The sequence below is a fragment of the Fonsecaea pedrosoi genome (assembly GCF_000835455.1).
Source record: "Fonsecaea pedrosoi CBS 271.37 unplaced genomic scaffold supercont1.7, whole genome shotgun sequence".
NCBI lineage: Eukaryota > Fungi > Ascomycota > Eurotiomycetes > Chaetothyriales > Herpotrichiellaceae > Fonsecaea > Fonsecaea pedrosoi.
In genome coordinates, this window is record NW_013550609.1 from 337,073 (window position 1) to 363,887 (window position 26,815).

At 53.3% G+C, this 26,815-nt stretch overlaps 7 protein-coding genes across 7 annotated transcripts; 1 reads left to right on the forward strand and 6 right to left on the reverse strand.

Annotated features, from left to right (window-relative positions):
• Positions 1-1,687: 1,687 nt before the first annotated feature.
• Positions 1,688-3,193, reverse strand: Z517_10191 (uncharacterized protein; the record flags this gene model as incomplete). The annotated part of the gene is made up of 1 exon (XM_013423804.1): positions 1,688-3,193. The coding sequence occupies one exon, from the start codon at positions 3,191-3,193 to the stop codon at positions 1,688-1,690; it is 1,506 nt and encodes a 501-aa protein (XP_013279258.1).
• Positions 3,194-7,334: 4,141 nt separating this feature from the next.
• Positions 7,335-9,967, reverse strand: Z517_10192 (uncharacterized protein; the record flags this gene model as incomplete). The annotated part of the gene is made up of 4 exons (XM_013423805.1): positions 7,335-9,577; positions 9,638-9,677; positions 9,741-9,815; positions 9,878-9,967. 4 exons carry the CDS (start codon positions 9,965-9,967, stop codon positions 7,335-7,337), a joined length of 2,448 nt encoding a protein of 815 aa, XP_013279259.1.
• A 990-nt stretch (positions 9,968-10,957) lies between these two features.
• Z517_10193 (uncharacterized protein) lies at positions 10,958-12,412 on the reverse strand (the record flags this gene model as incomplete). The annotated part of the gene is made up of 2 exons (XM_013423806.1): positions 10,958-12,036; positions 12,103-12,412. The coding sequence occupies 2 exons, from the start codon at positions 12,410-12,412 to the stop codon at positions 10,958-10,960; spliced, it is 1,389 nt and encodes a 462-aa protein (XP_013279260.1).
• A 1,331-nt stretch (positions 12,413-13,743) lies between these two features.
• Z517_10194 (uncharacterized protein) lies at positions 13,744-14,856 on the reverse strand (the record flags this gene model as incomplete). Its single annotated transcript, XM_013423807.1, has 1 exon — positions 13,744-14,856. The coding sequence occupies one exon, from the start codon at positions 14,854-14,856 to the stop codon at positions 13,744-13,746; it is 1,113 nt and encodes a 370-aa protein (XP_013279261.1).
• Positions 14,857-16,149: 1,293 nt separating this feature from the next.
• Positions 16,150-19,935, reverse strand: Z517_10195 (uncharacterized protein; the record flags this gene model as incomplete). The annotated part of the gene is made up of 1 exon (XM_013423808.1): positions 16,150-19,935. The coding sequence occupies one exon, from the start codon at positions 19,933-19,935 to the stop codon at positions 16,150-16,152; it is 3,786 nt and encodes a 1,261-aa protein (XP_013279262.1).
• A 1,098-nt stretch (positions 19,936-21,033) lies between these two features.
• Positions 21,034-22,796, forward strand: Z517_10196 (uncharacterized protein; the record flags this gene model as incomplete). Its single annotated transcript, XM_013423809.1, has 2 exons — positions 21,034-21,057; positions 21,120-22,796. 2 exons carry the CDS (start codon positions 21,034-21,036, stop codon positions 22,794-22,796), a joined length of 1,701 nt encoding a protein of 566 aa, XP_013279263.1.
• Positions 22,797-23,492: 696 nt separating this feature from the next.
• Positions 23,493-25,787, reverse strand: Z517_10197 (uncharacterized protein; the record flags this gene model as incomplete). The annotated part of the gene is made up of 1 exon (XM_013423810.1): positions 23,493-25,787. One exon carries the CDS (start codon positions 25,785-25,787, stop codon positions 23,493-23,495), a length of 2,295 nt encoding a protein of 764 aa, XP_013279264.1.
• Between the last annotated feature and the right edge of the window lie 1,028 nt (positions 25,788-26,815).

Sequence of the window (26,815 nt, forward strand, 5' to 3'; positions counted from 1 at the left end):
ACTGGGGTTGCTGGCGGCTCGTAATTCAGGGTACGAGGTTTTCAATGGTACCAAGCAGTGGATCTGCCTGAATCTTATGTACCTGGCTGTTCTGCGTGGTGTGGTGTGAGCTGGAGAAAGCTCGAGGAGCTCGAGGAACTGAAGGAGGAGAAGCTGTGACAGGATGGTGCAGCCACCACTAGGTATGAGGTGGTCGAGGTGAACAATATCTAGGAGAGTGATGGATGTAGAGAGCAGCCGAAAAGTATTTTGTACGAAAACCGAGTAATGCTCTTTGTGTTTGTAGTGGATGTAGATAGAGTGACTGCGCTCTCTACTTAGGTAGATTGAGTGAGTCCCTGACAAGCTCTCACTCTCAATGTCTGTCTCTGTCTATGTATCTGTATGTCTCTCACTCCCTACCTCTCTTGCTCTCAATCCCACTTTCACTCTCAACTCAGACGGTCTCTCTTCTGCATTTCCCCCCACCACTAGCTACATTACTCCTACATAACCACCATGCCCAGTACCTAGCTATCGCTCGCTACCGACTCATCCTCCGTTCCGACATGTCGCTGCCACTCGCTACCAGGTGCCGCCAACACCGCCGTATCGCAGCTCGCCCAAACTCTATCAACCAATACACCGAGGCCATCAAGGCCATCATCCACTTCTCCATCACCACCACCTACTAGATCTGCAACGCATCTCGATCAAAACGGCTTCAATTTCTCATCTCGTTTCTGTCTCTCTCTCCGCCGACTTCTTGTCTATCGAAGCGTGACCCTAACACCTAGCCAAGCAGCAAATCACCATTCCCCACTCTATATCAATCAATTAGAAACAAATGTCCGATGAATCCTACTCCATCGCCCTCCTCCACATCCACCTCCGCATCATGTCGACCAACCCTTCCGTCGATCGTGCCGTCGCTAACTACATGCCTCGCTATGGTTCGAAAGCTCTTACTCATCCAGCTTCATTGTTAACAAAGCAAACACAAATCAAATCAAATGCGCACCGTCCTAATGAGCTCCTGTGTGTGTGGCCTTTGCTCTTCGTCTCATAAAATATCCATGCAATGGAGGTTGCTGTTCATCACAACTCGAATGCTCCTCCTCCCAGTCTTGCGCAAATGATCCCTAGTCCAGCATCGCCGTCGCCATCAGGGCACTGTCCTTTCAATTGCCAAAAGCAACCATATGTCCACCCTCAATCCCCAAAGTGCCCAATCCATAACTTCCCATGACCCATAATGTCAATCAGCTCCATCCCGCCAATGCCCAAAATGAAACAAAATAAAACAGTCGCTTCGATAATGACAGTGAGTACATCATGGTAGAAAAATCTGCCCCCCTGGTGTCTGGTTCCTGTGGTTCCCTCCCAGGCCGCAAGAGTCTCTCTGCAGCCCAGACCGAATCAGAAGAAATAAAAACGCCATGTCGCTTGCCTGCCTGCTTGTTGTGTGCTAATGGGGGAATCTTTGGTGCTTGAAAATCAATCAACGACAGTCTCGCCCATGTCGGCTCCTCAGCCCGAATTCCCAAAAACACATGCTTCCTGCCCAAGTCCCGAGTTGGACAGATATATGCTTGCCCCATAAAGCAGTTCAAATATCACTCCCATGCTAGACTTGCCTACCATGCTGTAAACAGGTTAATGCGTGCATCCCCAAAAATCCAATCCCTCCTCCGGGTCTCCGTCTCCTTCACCTTCCGAGCATGTAGTCGGGATACATTCCTCCAGCCCCAGCCGGTCCTGGGGTTCCGCTATTCATCGACATGCCTCGTATATTGGGCGCCGGGCCGCTTCCCTGGGGGAACCCCTGGTGCACAAAGGCCCCCGGTGGAACACTTGCGCCATTCATTCCGGCCAGGGACATATTGAGTCCCGGCGGAACCGACAAGCCTGGCGGTGGTCCGCTGGCCGTGGAAAAGCCACCAGGGGAGACAACATTGCTGAATCCGTTCGCGCTCATCGGCCCCGTGGCGCTGAGGGGCGTGCTTGGGTTGTTGCTCCCGGGCTGACCTGCTCGCACTCCCAGGGGGTTCTTCGAGAAGCTCAGTCGAATTCCTCCCTTGACACTGTTATGGAGCTGCGCTCCGTATAGTTCATTCAGAGCCTTGGTTGCAAAGGAAATGTCTTCAAACTCCACAAAACACATGGGTCCATTCTGTTTGGTGCGGAAACACAGCCTCTTGTACCCGCGCTGCTTGGAAAACATGGCTTTGAGCTCGTCCTCCGAGGTGTCGATTGGGAGGTTACCCACATACAAAGTGTTACAGGGTGGGTTCTGGTCGGCCGGGTTGACAGGCGGATAGTTATGTCGTAGGTAAGGTTGAGAAGGGACCGAGTAGTGGCCGTTGAGCCCCATTCCAGGAAATTGTGAATGGGGCGTGCGAGACCCGACCGCAGATCGGGGAGATGCATAATTAGAGGCTGCCCCGTTACCAATATTGGTATTCAGTGAGAGAGTTGAGAAGGCAGCGTTAAGCATGTGCGGATTTGTCGGTTTTTTGCCGCTCGGGTGGCTTGACGAGCTGTTCAGATACGCCAGGGGATCCTTGAGCAGATCGCCCGTATCATCGTCGGTACCATCTTCATTGATCACCTTCTTTCCACTGGCTCGAGGGCGATCGGCCAGGCCGCTCGGTACCGGCGATTGGGGTGAGAAGATTGTCTGCAGCTGTGAACTGGTATCTGACGACACTAGTTCCGGTGGAGATCCCACAGGAGGAGGAGATGTCTTGTCCATGGACTGAAAGGTGCCATTGAATCTTGAGGACTTCTGAGCACTGGTCATGGATGGTGACACCGATTGGCCTAATTTGCGACTGGCCAGGGGATCAATAGTATTGCGTCGAGGCACTGCGGCCAGGGACGGACTGCTCGTTATTTCCACGATCATTTTGGCCTGCCCGGCCGTGTTCGACTTGCCATCAAGCATGGTTTGTGCCTCAGTTGCCCCAGCCATGGAACCAAATCGAGCGATCGCGGTAGTGAAGCCAGCATCTTCCTCATATTCGTTCGGAATGATCTCAGTGTCCTGTAGGTCTTTGGCAAATAATAGCATCGTGCGGACCGCCTCAAGAGTCGTATTTCGTGGCAGACGTCGCAACAAAACTGTTGGCAGGCCCATAATGGCAGCTTCATTCGCGCTAGACAACCGCCTATCGACGGGCGCACCTTCGAACCCTGAAGGAATTACAGGCATTTCATATGAAGCCGACAAACCGGGATGCAGTCGAGGTTCTGGGAAATTGAAAGCAACCACACTCATACTTTAGACGTGCGAGGAGGGGGAAGAGGATGCCGGACCTTCGTCGACCACAAGCCCAAGCTGAACTGTAAACGACAAGCCTCCGTTTGGCTGTACAATGTCAAGGATGGACTGGAGTAACACTTTGCTTGCAAGGAGGTTGATTGAGCACTATGCAATTACTCATTCAGAATCAAAATCGGTTTATCGCTCCTGACTTTGAGGATGTGCTGATCCCGAGTACAGAGTCACTCGCCAGATTGCTGTCCGAAAGGGCCTTCGAATACGGCACCGACAGATTCCGAAGTCGGTGGGGAGATATGTGTCTCAGTGTCTGAAGTGTCAAGATCAAGGTGATACTTGTGATACCTGAAACGACGAGAGCAGCGGCTCGGATGGTTTCCGGTACAAAATAGTTGATGTGGTTATCAATCTCGAGGGTGATGCGACAAGTACCGGTAAGTACTAAAACGATACGCAAAGGAAAGAGAGGAGTATCCACCAATGGGTTGAATGTGCTTCGGCCGTCGCAAAGAGAAGTGGCCAGCTGACACGAGAGAGAGCGAGGACAACGAAAGTCCAAAAGTAGTCAGATGTGATGACAATATCCTGAGGGTGTAGCGACAAGGTGTGAGAGAGATGTGTGAAGAGCGAAGGGCGGGAATGGAACGGAGAGGGCAGCTCAGTCGGAAAAGGGCTGAAGATTCCAAGAAGTTGAGAAAGATGCAGAGGTGGGATAGCGATTCTAACGACACGGAATAATTTGGCGGCGACCACTGACCCTGTCGATAGGGAGCGATAAAGAACGGCTAGGCCTGGGGGAGCCTTTGTTTGGCAGACGCCAGGATGATCAATCGTGCCAATCCGACACCGTGGTGGCTTTCAAATGGGCTCCAAGATGCCTCACACCAAGCTCGAGGCGCAGGGTGGGCAGAGAAGATACAAATCGCGATCGCGCGGCGACCGGGTGGTGGAGATGGGAGCCGGGCAGTAGGGCCTGGTACGTACCACGCTAAACAGGCCGCAGTGCCCAAGCTGCTGAGTGGTGGAAGCTGGGAGGGGTTGGTTTGGCTGCTGATATTGGCCCTGCCCAGATATGTAAGCTTCCACCGTGTGTCCACCGCGAGCAGAGATAAACGCGGAGAGCTGATCAGTGGGTACCAGAGAAGGGGAGCACTCACCCTACTGCACAAAACCAAAGACACGGGACAGGTCGCTAGAGAAATCGAATGGTCGCGGGGGAGAAACGAATCCGGATCAGGCTGTGAGGATTGAGGCGAGGACGAGGGAGGAGCCGGCGGTCTGGCCACGGGGTTTGATGGATGGCGCAAATCTAACGAGAGCTATCGCAAGCTGTGGTGTAATCTTTCACCAAATGATCCCTTAAAGAGCCGGTTGCGGTTGGATATGGAGATGGGACGAACTTCGAGGAAAAAGAGGGATGCCGGTTACGAGTAACTCGGAACGACGCCTGTCAGTGGTTGTACAAGTAGGATCAGGGTATCCGTTGGGCGATTGGGGGGTGATGTTGCTAGTACTCGATGTGGTTCTGGGAGCCAGTGTGAGTCCCAAGGATCTGGTGGAGAGTTTGAAGAAAGAGTACGAGGTACTCGCAGGAAGCGATGCTGTCCCCCCGGCCGTAAGTGGCTGGGCGCTGTAGGGGGAAGAGTCTTAGGTGCGCAGCCAACGGGCTAGTGGTGATGGTGAACGTATCCTATCTGGTCAAGGGCGATGAAGTCTGATGCCTGAGGCAACCGAATGGGAGACGCCAAAGATACAGAATGGCACCGTCATTGGATCGCTGTCTGAAAATCCGCAAACGTAGACAAAGGTAGCCGACAGGTTGAGGAGAAGGACAAAAACGATACTCCGGAAGTTGGTGTCCTTTCTGAGGCGTTTCTAGGTGTGGAAGCTTGGTGACAGGAACAATCGAGCACCAATAACAGCCTGTTGGACTGCACCACTTCTGCAGCGACTTGTTTAGGCCAATTTTGCACCTTTTGAAGCCCGTGAGTGTGTGCGTTCCCTGTGTCTGTGTGGCGCTATGTGTACCTCTTTTTTTGCTCCCTTTGTTGACCACACTTTTCTTGCTCTTTGAGGACCCTGTCGACTTGGACTTGAGATCCACGGACCGGCCAAAGCTGCGCCAAACTGAGTTTTGGAGCTCTTCCGGGGGAAGCAATAGCTCTCGGAGTTCGGAGGGTACCTGGTGATAAGCATCCAAAACGCACGTCCCTTCTAGCCCCGTCGGTTGCCTCCCAGGCTTTCCAGAGGCAACAGAGTTGACAGGGTCAAGGTAAGTCTGGCATATCCCTGCTTCCCGCCCATAAGGCTAGGGAACGTTTCCCACTCCTCCTTTTCCTCCTACGCCTGGTTGACATGATAACGCGGGATGCTGACTCCGTAAGGGTTTGACTCGATCTTTGAGTGGTTCCGGCGAGTGTGTATTTTACCACGCCAGCTGGGTGGCACCATCGACCGTTCTTCCTCAGAGTTTGGGTATCAATGACCCTGAATGACAGTGACTGCACTGCCTGAGCTTGTGATTACCGACCCCTCAATCAGCCAAAATTCGATCCTTTACCCACCGCCAGATCAGCTTTCCAGCTGCTCCAATTCACTAGTATCAAAAGAGGGGGGTCTCTCGGGTTCTGGATTTTGGGCAACCAAAAGGCCCATTGGGTGCTTGTCGTGTTAAACCTCCGATTGGGCGACTCCCCTTATGTGAATGGGAAAGGGGGGTGGTGGTGGGTTTGTGGGATTCATTCTGAACATCCCCCGGATGTCCACCAGTTACTTCTCGTAGCTCTTTTCTGCTAACCAACAGCGGTGGCAGTCAACCACGTGGGGTCTCGTAGGAGTTTTCTCATGGTTCGTCTCGTTGCTGCTCCTGATTGGCATAATATGGGTGCTGGGTCTGTTTCTAATAGGTAGGCATCAGCATGAGTTTGAAGGCTCCTGGAATCTCTCAAGGATTTGTCCAGCTTAACTTTTCTCACGACCACAACCGACACTGTATTCCATGACTGTAGGTATCCTGGTCGCTTTAGCCGGAGCCGCAGCCCAATGCTCGGTACCTGAAACCGCGAGGGGTAGCGCTCAATGATCTTCCTCAACCCGCAGTTACTGCTTAGTTCTTAGCCTGCAGCTCAGGATGGGATGGATGCGGCCACTGATAGGGCCCGCGGCATCCCCCAAGCTGCATTCCCGCAGCCCCGAGTGTCGAGAATGGGAAAGGACCTCTTCGGCGCGAGGCGGAGACAACAGCATGTCAGCTTGGACACATTGGAACGAGGGTGCGTCGACTGGCCACTGGCCACACAAACGGCGAACCGGACAGTGTGAAGAGTGTCTGTGCCGTGTGTCAGTACGAGGGCTCCGCTGCGATCCCAATCGTCTTCCAACAGGACTTTCACCACAACTGACTGGTTCGCAAGTTTACTAGCAATGCTCGTAGTGGAGGGGTGGATGGGGCACCGAAAATGGTATTTCGTGAGTCGTAGTTTGTCGTAGTTTCCTTGAAGACGGCAACATTGCCCGCTGTTGAGTTTCGCTAGTCGAAGAGACAAAAGAGTCAAAGTTGCTCCACGCTGGCCTCCCTCCCTGCCTTATGCCTCTCTCTACAAAAATCGCCTTGCTTACTAGTACATCCATGGGGCCCGGGCAGAGCCAATGCTGCAGTCATGTGCAAATGCTCTGGGTGGTCAAAACTAATTCTCATTCTCCTCCCCACCTCAAATGTAGTCCAAGTACTGCCTGTACCCTTCGGTATTATCCTGGCAGTTGGATTGGCAAGCCACCCACCCACCATCACATGGACCAGCGATCAAGGTTTTGTTGTGTAACCCAAGGGCTGGTGGCGCTCGAAAAAAGGTCCATCCCTTTCCTCGTGCAACCTTGCACTCCCGGAAGTGACAAACAAGAGAGTGCGAAAGCCCGTATCCTTGAACCTTGTGTGGCATGAACAGCTCTCGAGATGCCTATTCAAAAGTCCACCCAGGAAAACATTTCCCCCTCCAATTGGGCATCGTGTCTGGGCAGTGAGAGAACGTCCAACATTGGTATCGTGACATGGCTTCCTTGGGCTTGACATCTCCTACACCGCATTCGCATCTTCAACTTCGAGAAAGCCACCACCAGATTCATTTTCTCCCTTACCCCTAACGGCATCCGACCCGTATCTCTGCAGCATCTGCTCGGCGTATAAGCCAATCTTATTGCCCTTTTTCTCGAGCATTTCCTGCTTGCTGATGCTTTCCTCGTATGAAGGTGGCTGTTCCAGAGAGTGGCCCGAACTGTCTTCTGTTACGCCTTCGGGGGAAGCGTGGGCAGCCTCCTCGCGCTCGGGACTCGAAGTTGACATAGGGGTGAGTTCACGCACCGAGCCGCTGGAAGCTGTCGGGTCGATCAAGGGGATATCTTCGAATTCCGTCTCCGCTTCATGATCTGCAGCTGCACCAAGCAGTGGACCTTCTTCTTGTTGCAGTTCTTCCGCAAATGCCTGGTTATCGCGGTCTACAAAGTGTCGGAGGGAAATACTCAATTCGCCAGGTTGAAAGTTCATTGCGTTTTCGTTAGCATAAACCAGCAGCACAGAATTGTATTCTTTCTTCACCGCTTCCAGCACTTCGGCTTCCTCGACCCTTGTGACCGAGTAAAGGTTGGTCTCCGACATTTTGCTCGCCTCTGCCTGGGCTCTGGTTACAGGGCCCACCATTGGAGGACTATAGATGGCTGGTTGGGCATCCTCTTGTAACCATGCTGTTCTCCACCAATCGCCTTGCACGCTGTCCGGGTCCAGCATGTCATCGTCAATCAGCAGGTCGGTTCTTGTATTGTGTACGCGGAAATAGGTAACTCCAGGCTTGGTCGCAACGCCCTGAAGAGTGTATTTGCGATGCGGGAGGTCTGGCATCTCTAACGTGGGCTTTGTGAGGCGCATTGTGATTTGACGGCTCCTGAACCGAAGCTCACTTTTGCGTAGCTCGAGAGAGTCCAACTTCTGCCGAATCTTTTTGAGCACCGATCGCACCGCAGAATCGAGCTCGTCCGCGTCGGCTTGGGTGACTGTGTCTTCAGCTTCAGATACCTGACTGTTAAGAAAGCCATTCGAGACAGATTTTTTGCCCAACACCGTGGTCGAGGCTTTGACCGCGGAATTGAGCACCTCGGCAACATCGAGAAGCCTGTTATCCGACGATTTGTAGATCTGGCAGCGCCGTTGGACGTGAGTGTACTGGTCAATCTCTCGACGAATAGACTGGAGCTCTGTGCGTATCTGCTGCATCTGCTCCCTGCACTCGTACATGTACCGATCGGGATACCATACCGGATCCAATTGCAGGTCTGAGCTCCGAGACGTGCTGTTAGGGTCATGCACTCGGATAGTGAAAATCTCTGCGCAATGGCTGATCCAAACATCGTCTATATTTCCATGTTCGTCATCCCAGATCGTGTTGTCGAGCAAATCGGTCAACGTCTCTCCGGGGAAGTGGTTGATGAAGGGGTCGATGCAGTTGAGGGTTTTCTCCACCACCTCAGGGTCACCTGGACCTCCCGCTTTCGTGGCCACGGAGCTGAAGACTTGCGTCAGCTGTTCTTGGGGAGCTTGTTTCGAAGCTGCAGTCGTCCAAGCTTCGAGGAAACGGTGGAACGGGGTGGCATCGTTTCGACTGCGGATAGCCTGTAAATCAGCCAAGGCATCGACACTACCATAGGCGCGAGTGGTCCTGTCAAGGAAAGCCATCAAGCACTGAACCTCGCTAAGCAGATTGCAATCCTGCCGGTCGATGCGGAGAGAATTGTCGGTCGACAAGGCCTTGGTGTTCTCGTCGGTGGCGCCTGACCACCAGCTATTGTCATGGGCATAGGCGTGAACTTTGAGCGCTGGCATGAGGAGCGCTTGGCGTGCCAGAGGAATATTGTGGTAGATAGTGAGCAAGGATCCCAAATAGCCTGTCTCTTTTGAGCCACGTAGGAAAGCGGGTGCCCCGCCTATCCTTCGCCGCTTCGATGGTGGTGGATGTTCAATGATCTCCCGCGACGTCGAATATGTGGTCAAAGCCCAGCTGCTAGGGTCGTAGTATTCCCGGTTGGCAGGCCCGAAGTTCGTCCCAGCCGTTGTCACCCCGTCTTCCTGTGCTGGCAGGCCCTGTCCTAGTGACTCAGCCATTGCGCGTTGGAGGTCGGGGTCGTTCAATTCTTCTTGCTCTTTGAGGGATTTGACGTTGCTTGCCGAGGCAGTCGCATGCTCGCAGGAGAGGTCCATCATGGAGTTGTCGACTCGTGAAGGCGGGCGAGACAGGGCAGCAACTCCTCCCATACTCGCATCATCTTGAACTGCAGAAGATGGCTTTTGTCAACATTGAAACCCTGCAGGTGTATGTGTCCATATCTCACATGGAATATTGTCTTGATATTGCCAGTCGCTCGAAGCAAGCTGCCCTCACGCCCCCTATTAGCAAGCAGTCCCACGCCTGAGCAACGGTCGAAATGAGCTTACGGGCTCTTCTATCACGGACCTCACGGGGTCTTCGAAAAAGGCATTGATGGCGTTGTTCACATCGTTGTTGTTTTTCTGTCCCACCTTGCGTCAGTCTCTGTCCCCTTGTACATTTGTGGATAGTTTGTTGAGCTCACCTTGAGCAGAACCCTTGCGCTTCCTTCATCTACCTGTGTTATGGCACAAAGCTGGGATATTTGATCCCTTGTCGGTTGTGCGCCCGCCATCATGGGAAAGATGCCGATGGCACATTAATCGGTTCGTTGTCTGGGAACACGGGAGTCCAACGCAAGCCCGTGGGATGGTGTTTGGGAAGGGAAACTGAGGCCAGGACAATGACAGGCCGATGCGTCCGAAATGGTCCTTCGGTCCAAGATGAATCCGCAGTCTGCCCAACTCGAAGAAAGGTGTGAGCAGGGTATGAGCAGGCACTTGTGAAGACGGTCAACCAGATGAAGAATAATAATTCGTGCTTCTCCAATTCTAGGTTGACGTATAAAGTAATACCGCGTAGCACTGCCACCTATTAATTCTAGGTTGACGATTAGCATACGGAGCAGAGCAAGCAGATTTCCCCGCAACCCGCCAATGCAAGGCCAGGCCCAAGGATCCATATCGCCGCCCTCTACCAAACTCAGCCTTGTGGCAGTGGTTAATGCTCCCTCACCCCGAGTTACAGTCGTCCGCGGTCAATTGCCAGCTCGTTGTCTCGCGCGGTACGGACATAAGGAGCTTGATGAAGAAGGGTGGCAAAACCCTCCAAGCTCAAGACTCCGCGACACGATCCAGAGGAGGACGAATGTTAGTCCATCCCCAGTCGTGAGCAGTTACCTGCAATTCTCTCGAGCAGATGGCCCAGGCCTTTCCATGCTGTTGTGACCAGTTGTATGCATTCGAACGCCGCTTCTCTCCACATTAGGTTGCGTGCCATATATAGACTGTGATTCCTTCCAGACATCTCCAACCCTGTTATTTCGAGCCTAGAAAGGCGTATTAAAGTCGCTACACATGAATCTGACCGGGGATCCGACAATATTCCCTCTGCGCAAGCACCACCCAACTCCCTTTTGTCTAGTCGTTTGCAAATCAAAATCCGACACCGTACGCTCAGCATTCAAAGCGTGGACCGATTGTATACACTTTCGAATTCCGCCAACTGTCCTCGTTTCCAACCGTGTCCCATCTCTTTATTGTGTCGTTGCAAGTTTGGTAAAAGCCTAAAAGTCCTTGAACGCGTCTTCCCACTCTGCCCGTAGTTCATCAGTGTACCTCCCTCTTCCACCTTCGCTCTCCTCTCCTTCAACCGGGTCGGGATATTCATCGAAGTTGCCGGCATCACCGGCCCATTCCACCCTGGGTATAATTGGACCCCTCCTCTTCCGGTAGTATATCTCATCCCAATCAATGCCATCAAAGAAATAGTGTTGCATCACTCTCTTGCTCCCCCCTGCAATGTGCCCAAGTCGTTGTGTGGGATCCGTCTTGCACAGTGCAAGAATAAAGTCCCGTGCAGCCCTTGGTACGTGAAGGCTATGACGGTGTCCGGAATGAGATGGATGTGCGGTGGGGAAGCGAATGTGACCGGCAACAATCTGCTCGTAGATACGCATTGGGTTTTGGTCCCAAAAAGGCGGTTGGCCGATAAGCATCTCGTATACTAAAATCCCCAGCGCCCACCAGTCCACCGCGGTTCCATGACCGGTGTTTCGTATTACTTCAGGTGCCAAATACTCGGGGGTGCCGCAGAGGGTGTATGTGACGCCCGCTCCGTTCGCCTGGGGTTCGGGGTGCTCCGTACCCAGCTTTTCGAGAGTAGCGCTCTGGCCGTCCTCGCCGTGCTGCTCTGGGCTAGGTGGGAGGTATTTGGCGAAACCAAAGTCGACAAGTTTGAGATGACCGTCGACATCAAGGAGGATATTTTCTGGCTTGAGATCACGATATGCCACAAATTGTACCTCGTGGAGGTAAGCCAATATCAGGGTGATTTCGGCTGCATAGAACTGGACCGTGGAAAAGGGAAAGCGGCGTGCCCGCCTAAGATACGAAAAGATCTCCCCACCAGGCGTATAGTCCAGCAGCATATACAGTGACGTCTCGTCTGAGAATGATGCAATCAGGGTGGTAATGAAAGGGTGTCCAGCGACGGCAGCGAGGACGTCTCGCTCGTTTCGAACGTGCTCGACCTGTTTCAATTTGATGACATCCACCTTCTTCAAGACCTTGAGTGCGAATACCTTGTCCCTGTCTTGGGGGTGAGGATTGGCGAACCGGCACAGCCAGACACGAGCAAAGGTACCTATGTTGCGATTGTGTCAGCAATGGCCCATCGCATGAATTGCAAGCCCATAGAGGTTTGATTTACCTGTCCCAAGCGTCCGCATCAACTCAAAATCGGTGACTTTGAGAGTGCGGGATGACTGGCCAAGCTTCTTCTCTTCTGGGAGCTTGGAGACTTCCTCCGGAGACATGACCTCCCCGTCTTCCCTGGCCGGGGTCGGATCGCCGTGTTTCTGGCTCTGGTCCTTATCATACTGACGACTGGGGTGCGGGTGGGAGGCGCTTCGGGCGTTTTGAGGGTTGCTGGTTCGTAGGTACTGTCTATGGCCTTGAGCTGATGCCGCTCGCTGGGGCGGCGGCTGTTGCTGCGGCGTCTGAAGCGTCGCTGTGCTCATCGGAACAGCCAATGCGCATCTTTTTCCTTTTCCAAATGGCCTAGGGAGCGTCAAGGGTGAAGGGCATCTCGATGCGGGCGATCAAAACGCAATGCGCGGCGCGACTGAAGAGGGGCGTTGGTGGCAGCGTCAAAGGCACAAGCCGACGTTAGCGGTGAGGCTGTGCAGCGTTTCGTTTCCTTTTTTTGCTGCAAAACGAGTATGAGGAAGAGGAGAAGGTATTGTAACAGATGCTGTAGCGGAGTGAAGTTGAGAGAAAGCCTAGGGATTTCGAGAGGGCGCAGGCACAGCCCCAAAAAGTAGCAAAAAATCCGGAGGGAGAGTAGCCCAGCGAGAAATGATTTCAGATCGTCTTCCACCACAGGAACTTTGCTGCTGAGTGACCGTCCCCTCTTTTCCCCCCAGCCCCAGCCGTTTGCTGGATCCCTGATTCCTGATTCCCTCGCCGTGGTCAGGGCTAGCACGCATCTGTCGCAGTGGAGATCTCGTAACGAGAAAACCAGCCTGGTGGGCATGACGACAGCGGGTGGATGCGGAGCATTTTCAGTGGCTGACAGATGAAACCAGACCAGACACCAACCCGAGAAGAATGGGCGAGGCAAAAAGAAACGAGTGGGAGATCCAAGGAGAGCTGCGGCAATCGTTGGATCGGCGCAGATGGTGTCTGAGCTCTATTCCTATTCCTTACAGCTACGTTATCCGCCCCAGGAAAGTTGATCCTGCAGATCAAATTGGTGCTACTGTCATGCTTCAGCTGTCCAACTCCCTGGCTGTGTGTTTGTACAACACCACCTCATCCCTCGCTCGGAACTGTCGGCGGTCACGGTGCATATTGCGGGCATAGGGTCGAAGAGGAGGACACAGACACTCTCGATCGGGAAACAAACACGGGCCTTTTTCACAGAACCGCACGCCTGCGGCCGGTCGTGAATGAAGCCACGACCAATCAAAAAAGACCTGAAGAGGAATCGATACATGCATGGCCTGGGTCACACACAATCAATATTCGTTGTCTGTTCGAAGGTATATCGCTCTGTAGCTGAACTATTTGCAGCTCTGTGTTCCAATGACTCCTCCACTTGTCTATCTCACCGGATCTATGCGCGAGACGTTCAAATCATCAATTAATTCCATTTTTCCACCCAATAGCATCGTGTGCTTGTCCCGGCACCTTCTTGGAAGTCGAATGCAAGAGCGCCGTCATGGCCACGTTCCGGCGTCACCGCGAAGACAACTCGTACTCGAACACGTAAATGGTATGTGCAAGAAATCGCTTACGGTGACTGCTGTTCAATTGTCCTTCATGCGCTCGTTTTCGGGCTTCCAAGACCCTATAGCATGTAAGTAGCTGCTTTAGCGGCGTCCTGCTCAAGGGCCAGGGACCACATACCATCGAAATCATGTCTCACGAAGGCCATTGGGTGCTCAGGTCCTTCCGAGCCCATCTGACCTACTCCTGGACTGAAACTCGTGATTGGCAGCACCACGACGTCGCCAATCTTCTTGTGTTCGGTGATAGCAAAGAAATCCGAGTATGACACGTTCGTTTTACGGTTGCTGAAATCAAAGTATTCTTGGTTGTTGAAGTATGAAAATAGCGCATCCGTCCACACCCCGGGTCCCGTGTATTCCATGATGCTCTTGGCTGGTTCTCTACCCTTTCGCAGACGCCCGGCCTTTTGCATGGCCAATGTGTCTTCGGTAATAGTGGCAACAATATCTCTCAAAACCGGGTGACCGGGCTTTGCCTGAATCGTCCATTGACAAAACTGAATTCTCCTCGCATACCACTGGTTCCAGTCGGGTCTGTCCGGATCGGCCTCGATTCCCACCACCAGGCCAACTGTAGACTTGTCCAGCGTTTGCGGCAACCAATCCGTGGCAGACTGGAGAGCTTGGGTGTCGATGTCGCTGTAGATCCCGCCACGTGCAAGCAAAATCAGGTAGCGAAAGAAGTCGGCGCGGATCACAGGCAGGGGCATGGCTTCGTATGCCTGAACAATTTCCGGCATTGAGGCATACAGATAGTTTATGAGGTGTAATGCAGCGTCGTCTGTCACCACCTCGTGGACGAAGCCGGGATGTAAATTTGACCACGACGCCTCAAACGGCCTCAATCTCTCCTCAAAGTTCCCTGAATCCGGGCCGTATTTCCATGTCTGCCATATGTATGCAGGGAATTTTGACTCCATGTCATAAGGGAAATGGTACCGTAATCTTTCTTGAAGAGGCCTGCCTTTGACATCTTGGACTGCCTGCTGAAACTCTTGAACGACATTTGGGGACTTGGGAGGGGGGTAGGGTCTCGAGGCCTGTTTCCCTGCAGCCGCACCTTCGGCTGAAGGAATGCTCGGTGAGAGAGACACATGCCGCAGGAGGAGAAACAACGTCAAGAGGACGATAGTAGCGAGGACTGCACGTCTCCAGGAGTGAGAGATGGCCATGACGGGTAACCCGTGTCGAAGATCGTTCCCGACTCGAAGCAGCTGCAATCAAATGTCCTGGAAGTCCCAGTAGCCGTCCTAGATGGCAGTAGGGACAACTTCGTGAAAAGAGCTATACGTCTGGGGGGAAATCCATTATCGTGACTCCAGCATTTTATTTTGTCCCTTGCGCCCCGTACGGTCCTGCCGCACCGATAGGAATGACAGTAGTGAAGGTGGAATCGAAGAGGCGACGAAGAAAGGGTCTCAGCTAGAGAGGACAGCAGGTAATGGATGGTCGGATTGGTTTGGCGGCTAGGGTTCGGAGGAGGAAAGAGCTCACTCTTTGGATGAGGACAGTAGAAAAGACAGAGTGAGTCGCAAGGAAATGGAGAACACGCACAGATGCGAGAATAGACTAGGAGTGGAAGCAATATACCGAATACCTAATGTATTAATTGGAGGTGGCACAAAACAATTGCGCATGCATGGCGGTTTTAGAAGCCCATCAAAGCGGGCACTCAGGAGATGTTGAGGCAGGCACATGGGACTGGGGGAATCCCTGGGGACTAGTTACAAGTATGGATTAAACGACCTTAGGCCCCTGGCTAAGCTTTTGGACGTTCACGATTGCGCATTCATGGCCTGGGGCCACGCGTCCGGGCCAAGTACGTACTCGTTACCAGCCAGCCTTACCGGTCATGCTTCGACGCCAAGCTGTCCGCTAGGTATGTACCCGAAAGGCAGGTCTTGCGCGAGATCGTAGAGGTGCCACTGCGTGCTGCGTGTTCCTCCTGCAACGGATGTTCAACCACCACCACCCTCCCAACCCACAGTGTCAAGACCTCAACCCTATTACTCGATACCACGGTACTCCGAGTGACGAGAGTAGACGTTGACTTATCACCAGCATACCACCACCACCTTCACGACGACCAGAGTGCTGAGTGCGGTGGGACAAGTCCAAAATCCAGCCGCATCACCATTTGGTTCATATCAAAATGGGGAGGCGAACAAGGCATAGATGAGTTATATTGAGCCTAGCACCCCGTGCAAACAGCCGCTCTCATGGAAAAACCCGTCAGGCACCCAATGCCATGTATCTGCTTCCTTACCCGGTACAGCCCAAGTGAAGACAATAAATCATCCGGATTCTCTCCGCATCCTTTTCCATCTCTCTACCTCTTTCCCTGTATCCAACGGAGCCTCATGAACAGCCTAATAATGCCCAACCACCCTCAAGCTTTCCTGCCCTGCCCACCATACCCCTAACCGTGCCTCTCGAAGATTCTCCCAGAGTAGCAGTTGTCCCTGCTATCGATGTTGGTGCTTGTTCTTCTCCATGGCTTTCTCGAGAATCTCCAATCTCTCCTTCGTCACTCTGATCGCGTCCTCCATCTCTCTTTGGCTAAACTTTTCCTCTTTGATCCGAGCCTCCACATCTGGTCCTGCTGATGATTTGCTCCTCTTTGGCTTTCGCTTTTGCATCGACCTCTGTTTCGCAGGATCGCGGGCTTCGTCTCTGTTTGATCGGCCGAAACTAGTTTCAGACTTTTCACGCAGCGAGATAGTATCAATGCTGGCGCGAGACTCAAGCCAGTCCCAGAACTCGTTTTCTTCCCGCAACCACAGAGAGTCGTATGCTGCCAGGCGTTCTGTATGTGATCTTGACGGGCCGAGCTGATTTGTTCCCCCCAGCCCACGCAACCACAACATTATGACCATTATAAAAAGGATCGCAACTATAACCTCCATTTTCACGAAAGATCTCAATGTGTCGATGACGGGTGACAATGGGCGCAGTGGCTCGAAAACTCCCCAATGTACGGCTTGTTTCTTTTCCTCTTCGATGTTTTCCTCTTTGGTTTTCTTCTCCCCTCTGCGCTTCTTCTTGGGTAATTTCGATGCCTTGCTAGCATTTGTCGTCCCTCGAGGACGGCCGCTAACCGCACCCTTGAGGACCTTCACCAGACTATCACCGTACTGCTGCTGACCTTCGTTGGCGCCCTTCTCAATAGGCCCTTTCAGCCAGGACTTGGCAGTCCATTCGACCGTGCAGTTCATCTGGAATCTTGTCGCGTTACCCGGAGCCCAGGAGAGACAATAGCGAGTTTTGGTACTGAATGCGCTGCCACTTGGTACATCAGGAGTTTGCGTAGTACATGTGATGCTCACTGACTTTTCCAAGTCAAAGAAATCCAAATTTTCGGTCGTGATGCATTTCGTTTGTTTAGGACCAATGCTTCCCCCTAGCGGCTTGATATAGGAGTACTGCCTGCTTTTGATGTCGCTGTTCAATCCCTTCTTGTCGTCCTCGAAGGCAATTTCCGTACATTTGCATTCATCGGCCAAGAATTTCCGCACAAAGAATCCGGATTCGGGGCCGTACAATAGAGAATATATCTTCCCTAACGGAGCAGGAATAACTTCGTCCTTCATGATCTTGTCGTAATGCGTAGCACTGTCCGAGCATTCGGTCGGAATATGACTTGCCGGACCAGGGAAGTCATTTGCTGTCTCTGGCAAGCCAGCTTGAGCAGCAAGTGGTTGCGGAACAGTGGCCGCTGTGCCGGCAAGAATGCTGGCGGTCTGCGCGACAGCGCTTGCGTTCATACCGGATGGTTTCCTAGACACCGTCTTGCCGTCCACAAGCTCACTCCCGGCGTTGCTCGCACTGCTTTCGAGAAGACTTGGAGCACTATCATCGTCGCCTTCTGAGCCCGATTCCTCGGTGGAACTACCATCACTGGGCTGAGCACTGGCTCCATTCTCTACCACAGTAGCTGCACTGGCCTCTTCCGCGGCCAATTGCTTCCCATTCATGCTCTTTTGAAAGCTTGCCGGATGACTCACGCGCCAAATCCCGATCAGGAGGTCATAAGTCTGCTCTCGGTAGATTAAGCTTCGAAAGGTGTGGCGAGCGTGTAATGTCTGGATGGCGATGGCATTGGGAAACACGACCGCCGTGTTTTCTCGCTCTATACTGACAACCTCCTCAAAGGAAATAACCACCGTAGTCACCCACCCGAGGATATTGCTGAAAAAACATATATGGCCTTCAGAGATGTAGATCCTCCCGGCCAGCAGGATCTCCTTCTGCAGAGCACAGCTGTAGTCTTCGATCAAATAGTCGTCTTCAGGGACACTCCGAAACTGTTGGTGGAAGTTTCGATTGCGTTGCTTGGGAGCCATTGTGAATCCCGATAATCGAGGCCCCTTGGCCGGATTGGCCAAAGTCGCGGTGCTCGCCCCTATCATAGCACCAATTGCCGACTGCCCAGTAGCTGTAGACGAACCGCGAGATCTCCGTTTCCCAATTCTGCTGCGAACACTCCCGGTTCGTTTGATCGAACCCAGCTCGGCTTCAAAAACACTCCCGTTGGGAGGCGTCTTTTCCCCGCCAGTTGCCGCTGCGATCGCTTGTGCGTGCCTCATGCTACTACCCAAGGGATCAGGAATTTCTGCCACAGGAGTGCCCATATTCGACAACTTTTCGTATGCAGCTGAAACAGCCCGTTTCGCCAGGGCGTCTTCCACTTTGGCAGCAACCTCCTCCTTTTCGGCTGTGGCATCTCGTTTGAGGTCCATCATATCAGGTTTAACAGACGAGAGATTCTTGTCCTCCGCGTTCAGGCCCAGGTCTTCAAAGTTCAAGTCTCCTGAGCCCAATGTCTCCACCGCCAACTGCTTGCGTGGGGCTTCGGGTTCAGGAGCTTCCTCCTCCTCCTCTTCTTTGATGGGCTCTTCGGCAGGTTTCTGCTTGGTAGTAGCATCGGAGGCATTGGTACCGGCACGACTCCGACCCTGGGCCGTCAGGTTCGTTATAGTGGACGCGGCATTCTGTGCCGCGGAGACCCAGGATGAGAATATACCTCCCGACGGTGTTCTCTTCTCTTCCGATATAGACAACACCGGGGCAGTGACTGAAGTGGAGAGCTTGCTGGGTTGATGTGTGATTGAAGAGGCCGAACGGATCCTCCGGTGCGATATCATGTTTCCAGAAGGACTCACCACAATATTTGAGGCATCTGGTGTGATCTTGGGCTCTGGCTTGTCCGTACTTGGGGGCGCAGTCGATGCGTCGAAACGATGGTCAGTCGGTGTAGGAGGAGTAACGGTGGTGAGCGGTGTGCCTATGAGAGCGTCGGGCGGTGTCAATGGCCGGAGAGTACTTTCGAGATTTGGCATTGAATTGGTATGGGGAATATTGGGGGTTGGAGGAACCACTGTCGTAACCTCAGATGGTTTTTGCTCTTCTACAACCTTCGCATCTGTCGTGAGGTTTTCGTTGCTAGCGGTACTGGCAATTGGCTCGGTTTCCTTCCGTTCGGGGCTGGCTCTCGGGCTCTTACTTGGCTTGCCAAAGACATCTCTAAACCTCCTTCCCGGTGATTTGCCTCGGAGTCTGCCTAGACTGTCACGAGGAGAGTCTGGTTTCAGAGTATCCGCTCGGTCAATCAATCCAGTGGAAGAGGAAACGAGTGAGGTAGACTCAGGTAAAGGTGTAGTCTTGGGTGAAGGGGAGTTGTCATCTCCATCAGGCTCAATGAGGGTAGGGATGCTGCTCATCGACAAATCTTTCGTAGGACTCTGTATCAATTCACCGTCGCTGCGGGTAGTCGTTGTAGATATCAAAGGCGACGACATGGACGCGAAGCCAGTGTGAGAGTCGCGGGTAACCAGAGGAGGCGTTTCGACCTCGGAATCATCTGTAAGGAGACTGCCATCGCCATCGCCACCTTGACTGCTCCCCCTCCGGCTCAACTGTGCTGGAACAGATTTTACACTCAACCCAGTACCGGTTCTTCCTCTTGCCAAATCTTCAACTGCAGCCTTGAGTTCCAGTTCGCGTTGTTTCCTCCTCTGTCGCTTGCTGTGGCCAGGCAGCAATTTACGGACTCCACTACCGCCAGATTTGCTGCTCCCATCCTGACTGATAGAGCGAGCGCTTTGTCTCGTGGGGGATTTGTCGAGGGTAACAGAATCAAGGGAGTCGGTACGCAGATCTTTTATGGTCTCGTCGCCGAGCAGTTCAGACGAACGGCGCCTGTTGGAGAGAACTTTCTTTAGACCCTTCAGCTGGGGAGAGGGTTCGGGCATCGTAGGGGCGACATGGGGAGAGGATTGGGCAGACACTGCGGCCATTCAAGGCAAGTCCAGGGCTGAGTTGAATGTGATTGTCAGGCTGCGACGTGTGGCCAATGTTTTAAGAGCAATGGGAGACTAATCCGCGTGATGTCACACGGACAATGGTAACGAACGGCATGTGGATCCTGTCACAAAAGGAGGGGGAATACCCAGCTGTTATAATATAAAAGATGGCTAAGAAATATCTTGAAAGACGGAGGAAGAGGTGCAGGCGACCATAAAGGAGAGGTAGAGGAGGTGTAAGTCGGGGTGGAAGCGGTCACCGTTAGTCGTTTAGTCGCGAATCGAGATGCATGGAGTTTTGGTTGTTGTGAGTTCAGGCTGCCACCTGAGGGCTTCGGTACGGGGGCGGGCCAGGGTGATTAGCTGGCCTTGGAGTGGGTGGTTGACGAGCTTGGGGGGTTATTCGAGCCCCGTAGGTTATGCTCGAATGGCTTGCGTAAATCGGAAAGGCACCCACGAATGCGGCAGGCGATGGGCAAACAGTAATTAGCCAGGCGTGCCAGGCTGCAAGGGTGCAGGCATACGAGTACGACGTATAGGCACAAGTATTTACTCCGCGTATTTGTGCGGCATTCTCACGCGTTCCACTGGAGGACGCCGAGGTGCATCAGCTCAGGCTAGCTAGCGTCACCCAAGTGACCTCAGCACCTAAGCTGCCCGCAGCGCTCCTGGGTGGCTCGGGAACATGAATGTGCCGCACCCAGCAATCCAAGGCCGCAACAAGCACCTGCTTTCGGATGGTGCCACCAGTGCGGCCGCGCTTCGGCTCCCGTGTTAGGGGCTAGTGGTCTCAAAGCTGGAGGATGGGTGCACCCAGGAGGTTAGGCGCAGATGGGGGGAGCCTCAAGTCCCCACCCAGATCTCATCCCAGCCCGCGTCACTGCAGCCTTGTGACTTTTGATTTGCGCCATAACTTGTTTCCCACCTGCGAAGACCCTCGAGTCAAGAGAATGCCGCTTGCGCCTCACCGTCCTATAGTTTGTCGATGCACTGCAGATAGCAGCCCGACAACCTTTGCACACTTGTCGGCTATTGAACTAAGAATAGATGGAGACTGCACCACTGACTCTCGTAAGCACCATGTCGGAGATTGAGGATTCCAACGACGCACATACTAATCTTCTCCTACCCAGGCTCACACCCATGCCCGAAATGCTGCGCTCGAGTCGCGCCGTCACAATCCTGTTGCCGCCAGCGAGGAACATGATCTGGCCGCGGCCGAGTTCGCAGCTGCGGCCCAAGAGACTTCCGACTCTGAAGCGCTGCGCGTGTTGAATCTCTTGGAACAACATCACAAGAAGCTGGGTCAACTGCTGAGGGCGGCTCACGAGAGACCGCCAGTTAAAGAGGTGCCCAACCAGCCATCAGCTGGCGATGGCGAAAATGCGCAGTCCGTGCCAGAGCGACAGAAGCAAGAATCCGATGGACCTGCTTCACCCGGTGCCACCGTCCAACCCCCCAGGCTCCCCAGAGCCTTGAGGTCAAGCACTCGCGAATTGTCTTCCTCGATTGCAAGCAACCTGGCGTCTGCGAGAGGGATACCCAACAGCCGACAAAAGCGTCCTACTCCAATCTCGCCGCTTGTCTCGAATCAACATGCCGATGGACATAATGCTCAAGATGAACGCAGGAACAAGCCCGGACCCAGACCAAATACAGATTCCCCAGACGCTCTCTTGTCCATGTCCCGCCAAACAGATTCACGTCCATCATGGGCACCTCCAATAGCAGCCTCTCCGACAAAGGCAGATGCCGCAGAACAGCCAGAGGCCCAGAGCTCGGATGCCCCGTTTCAGCAATTCTACACGACTTTTGAGAGTCTTGTGTCAAAACTCAGTGCGCCGCTGGCATTTGCAGGCTTGCCTCTAACAACCACTACACCATCCAAGTCACCATCTACTCCCTCTCAAATACCCCCCAAAATCCCGAAAACTGTGTCCCGCCCATCACCTGCAGCACCGTCCGTCGACTACTCCCAGCTCATTTCACGTGCTGCCCTACGCGCTGTTTCTGGCACCGGCAATAGCACGTCGAACCCATCCGAGTCATTCTACGTTGTCCCCACCACCGGTGGCACAATCTCGTACGCTGAAATCATGTCCCGGGCCGAGCGTGAAGAGGCCCGTGCTGGTCTTCGTGGACATGGCCATCACCGCCAGCCTTCTGCACTCTCAAATATCTCCGAAGACGATTTCGTCGACGCACAAAGTACGATACTTCCGGCTCCGGCCAACGGGCCACCCAGCCGCTTTACCAGAGCCCGTGGGGTTACTGATGAGATCAAAGTGAACGGCAAGACGATGGAAGAACTCGCATTGGAGAATCAAGCACTCAAGCACCTCTCCGACACGCTTTCCAAGAGACTACACGTTTTTGAGATGTCCGCTCAAACTTCTTCTGCGGCGCTAGCGCAGAGCATTCGCTCCCTACACAACCGCTCGCCTATGCTTTCTCCCGAAAACTCACGGGGCAAGACCATCAGCGGGAAGATGGGGCTAGACAGCGGCGCGATGGCTGGTATCGGCAATAGTGGCGGAGCGGGCAACCGTGACACGACCCAACGCCGAATAGCAGAATTGGAAGAGATTCTCCGCAAGAGTGATGCGCGGGCAAGAAAGCGGGAAGAGGAGAATGTCAAACTGAAAGAGACCATCACCAAGTACAGAGAGAAATGGGATAGTCTCAAGGCAGGAGCCAAAGCGAGAAGGGCGCGTGAAAGAGCTGGCCGACCTAGCAACGGCGACAAGGCAGGTACTGGCGAGGAGACCACCACCGAAGGAGGCGAAGACGAGTCTGCCGCAGGAGGCTGATATTGTCTGGCGACAACCAGAAAGACAACGGCAGCCGCATGTCCGCGTGGTCGTGGACAAGATCGCGGACCCGGACAATGCAGAAAGAACATGGTGACGCGGACACAATATGTGGGATGAACGTGGGCAACATATGTCGTGCTTTGCCGTGCCGCCTGGTGGTCCAATGACTACTGATGTAGACAATTTTTTATATAAGGGGATCCGATACCCGCCCTCCCTCGGCACCCTGATGTGATATATGCTATACATACGATATAACGAAACCCCCGGGCTAGTCCTAACTAGTGAGGCCTAACGAGTAAGAAGGAATTTACAATTGAAAAAGAGAACAAAGACATGCGGCTGCCGTTGTCTTTCTGGTTGTCGCCAGACAATATCAGCCTCCTGGGGAAACTTGATATTAATGTCCGGGAAGCTTTTTTGATCTGCGTGTTTTTTTCCGAGTCGTACCTGACGGATAGATAGATATCTTGAGATCGATATCTACAGAGTATATAACTCTCCATATATAGATTATCAGACTTGCAGTAGCGCGGTGACCAGGTAGATAGATCTGTTGTATATGTCCTTGAAAGGGTAAAATCTCCTATTGACTCCGACATGCTCCGTACACGGCTTGTGGGGAGAATATTATATACTAGCATTACTCTACTATGACACCCCTTCAGCCTCCCTATCATGAACAGCTGGTCTTTATCTGTCTGCTGCACTGTCCCTGGTGTCATCGTCACCGCCATCACCATCTGGTTCGGTTCGAAACACTGGACCATCCTTTCCTTGGTCATGGCTTTCCTTCCGCTTCCGACCGGAAGTGCGACGACTCATCATCCCACTCAAGGTCTCGCTCAACGCCCGTAATCTGGTCTTCCTCTTGCCAATATCACTCTCTCCGTCGACGGCCAGATCAGGCTCGACTCCATCACCTCCATCAGGCCCTACCGGTCTGGCCTCATGCGTCTGGGCGCGGCTGAGATCTTGAGCGCTGTCGGCACTACGATTCTGCCAGTGCATGTTCAACGCTGCTAATGGGTCGAATCCGTCAGTGTCCTCGGTCACAGCAACGGTTCGTCGTCGATCGTCGATGGAGTGTCGCCCAGAACGGGATCGGCGAAGTGCAGCCCGCACGGAGTGGGGTGCTCCCTCGCCTTTCAGCAACGAATCTGCCACCAAGGCGCTGAGCGAGTTCGAAAGGGGTGGCAAGAGCGGGCCTGGGACAGGAATAAGGCGCGAGATACTTCCCCTGGAGCCACGGGCGAGGAAGCTGGGAACAGGAGAGTTGTCATCTAGGGTAGGTCTTACAGAGCGGTCTGGGCTGGGAGGTCGAGGAGAATCCGACGGTTTTGAAGGTGTTTCCGCCTCAGCAGGGGACGAGCTGGATCGTTGAAATGGTCTTGATGTGGCCGGGGTGTAAAAGGGTGTTGATTCCTCGTAGGCCCCACTAATTCGAGGTGTCAGCGGCGGCTGCGAAGCGTCGATTTGCTCAGTGGAGGAAAGCCAGGGGTTAGAAACGAAGTCTTCGGCCGGTTCTGCAGGGGTCACTGAGATTGAGGGTAGTATTGAAGATGCATCTGAGAATCGTCGCGGCGTTTGCGGCATTGCAGTTGCAGGTTGAGCCTGCTCTGAACTGGAAACCACTGGATATCCGTCCGTCTGTGCACGCAGTGGCTGTGGTGCATCGCGTGTCAATGGTGTCCGCTCATCGATGTCCCCCCCTTCCTCGTCAAGAAGCTGTATCGTCTCCTCCTCATCTCTAGATGTTTCTTCAGTTTCACCTATCTCGTGCCGCTGGCTCGTGATGAGGTATACGCCAAAGAAGGTCAAGAGACATCCAATAACAAATTTGATTGCCTGCTCCGATGTCGTATGTTCAAAATCTCGGTACAGCACCGCGGAGCCGATGATGACAGAAAGAGTGAAGAGAACAAATTGGGTCGGTATAACCTGTGTCGAATCGTAGTGCTGTAAGGCTCGATTGAGATAGCGAATCTGCAGAAGCGCCGAGCCAACGAGAACAAGCACGAGGAAGTAGAAAATGGCATAGGTAAACGCTTTGTAAAGGGACACAGACAAAAGTGACGAAACGCCTTTGGTGGATAAGACGGTATAGCCTCCACACAGCGCCACCAGACCAAGGTCGACAAGTATGGTCTTGCGGCCATGTCGTGGCTCTGCGTACATCAGAGCTCCGATAAGCAACAGCGTGATGATCACGTAGAGGAGGAATTCCCATCTCTTTATGGTCTTCCACAGTTCACCGGGCCCAAATTTGGCCTCACTGGTTTGAGCAGACAACACAACGGTGACAGCGCCGGCAATAGCAACCAATACTCCGTACAAGTCACGTCGTCGGAACCGTTCTTTGAGCATGAGCGGGGCAATCAGACAATTCGAAATCAAGGCGACAACCCCTAGCGGACTGACAATGGATGCGGGAGCAAAGCCATAGGCAAGAAAGTTGCCCGCCTCGCCTATGATCATCATCACCAGACCAAGCCACCAGTATGGCGACTTGAGGTAGGATGCTCTCTCAGCATCGTTGGCCGAGTCTTTCTCGCGGCGATGGTCGTGCCGAGCAGGTCCCAGAGAAGGTTGTAATGTCTCTTCGGAGGAACGTTGCGCTGATCCATCCGTTGCTTCATCTATACTCCTTTTGCGACCGGATATTTCGAGATTTCTTCTCCTCCGCTCCTCTGCGATTTCTTCCTGTTCCTCGTTGGCAAAGCCCGGTCCACACCCAGGAGCAGCGTGGCCATTCGCAAACGATTTCCTGGATTCGGAGTACTCGCGGTCTATCAGGATGTGTGCGTATCTCTGGGTGTTCAGAGCAAAGGAGATGAGGAGATTCCCGACAACCGCCGCAACAATACCGATGAAAGACGACCACTTTTCGTACCCGGCGCCGGGCTGTGCGCCGTCTTCAGAGGCAGAGAGGCGCAGTGAGGCTGTCGGGCGGGCATTGACCGTGAAAGTTGCAGCGGGTATGTGCATTGGGAAGGGCGGTATCGGTCGGTTCGATCAAAACGATTTGTCTCCAGACGAGTCTGGGATCGGCCGGAAAAATAACGCAGATCCTGTCGGAGGTTGAGAGAGCCAACAGGCAATTTGGGTGTGAGGGCGCTTCATCTAAGGACATCAGCGTGTCCATGCGAATGATACAAGGTGTCTCGGTATGTGAAATGTCAGAGCCATCACGGGCTCAGTTGTTTGGAAAACAAGGAAGAGGAGAATCAGGCCAATTCCAGTAGTCGTGAGTTGGAGCGCTGCGGGAATGGTCGCATGCAAGTTGTACGTCGTCGTGCAGCAAGCATCCGGGGCTTGGCAGCACAAGTAGCTCGGTACGGGGGAGTACGGCGAGGATAACGAAAAGAGTTTCGAATAAGGCCTGCCCCTGCCGCCAGTTTAGCTCTGTTGCGCTTAACTTGACCACAGATTCGGAAAGCGACTAAGCTGATGATTGGGCGCTGGCTTTTGTAGCCAATTAATTGCATTGCTCACTCTGGCCTTTCAAAGCGGCGCTGCCAAGACTATACTTGCGGTCGCGATCCTAGTTAGAGACCAACCAAGGTGTTAGTGAACGTCCCCCTTTGCAGCACAACGCGGGTTGCAGGGAACTCCACTGGGCATTGCCGACTGTGTTTGAACAGGGTTCGGAATTGAGGTGCAAATTTTTGAAGGAAGTCGAGCTTCAACTTGAAACGTCGACATGTTCGCCTTGGCGGATATTACGGGACAATACCCTACCTGGGCTAACCGCGCGGGTACTGGAACGCCTCGGTGGTACCTTGGTCGCCTTTTATACTCCTTCGCTGACCTGACCGCAACGTGAATTTCAACTTCAAGGAGGATATTTTCAGCGTTTCTGCTGATCCATTTGAAAAGAGTAATATCCCCGACTTGAGGTGATGTTGCCGCTGCTCAAAATGATGTCGTCGACCCTTCCATCATCACCGCCGAGCCAGGGATGGATCGTCTTTATCCTGGTTGCTCTTATGAGTTGCGTTCACGCCACGGTTGTC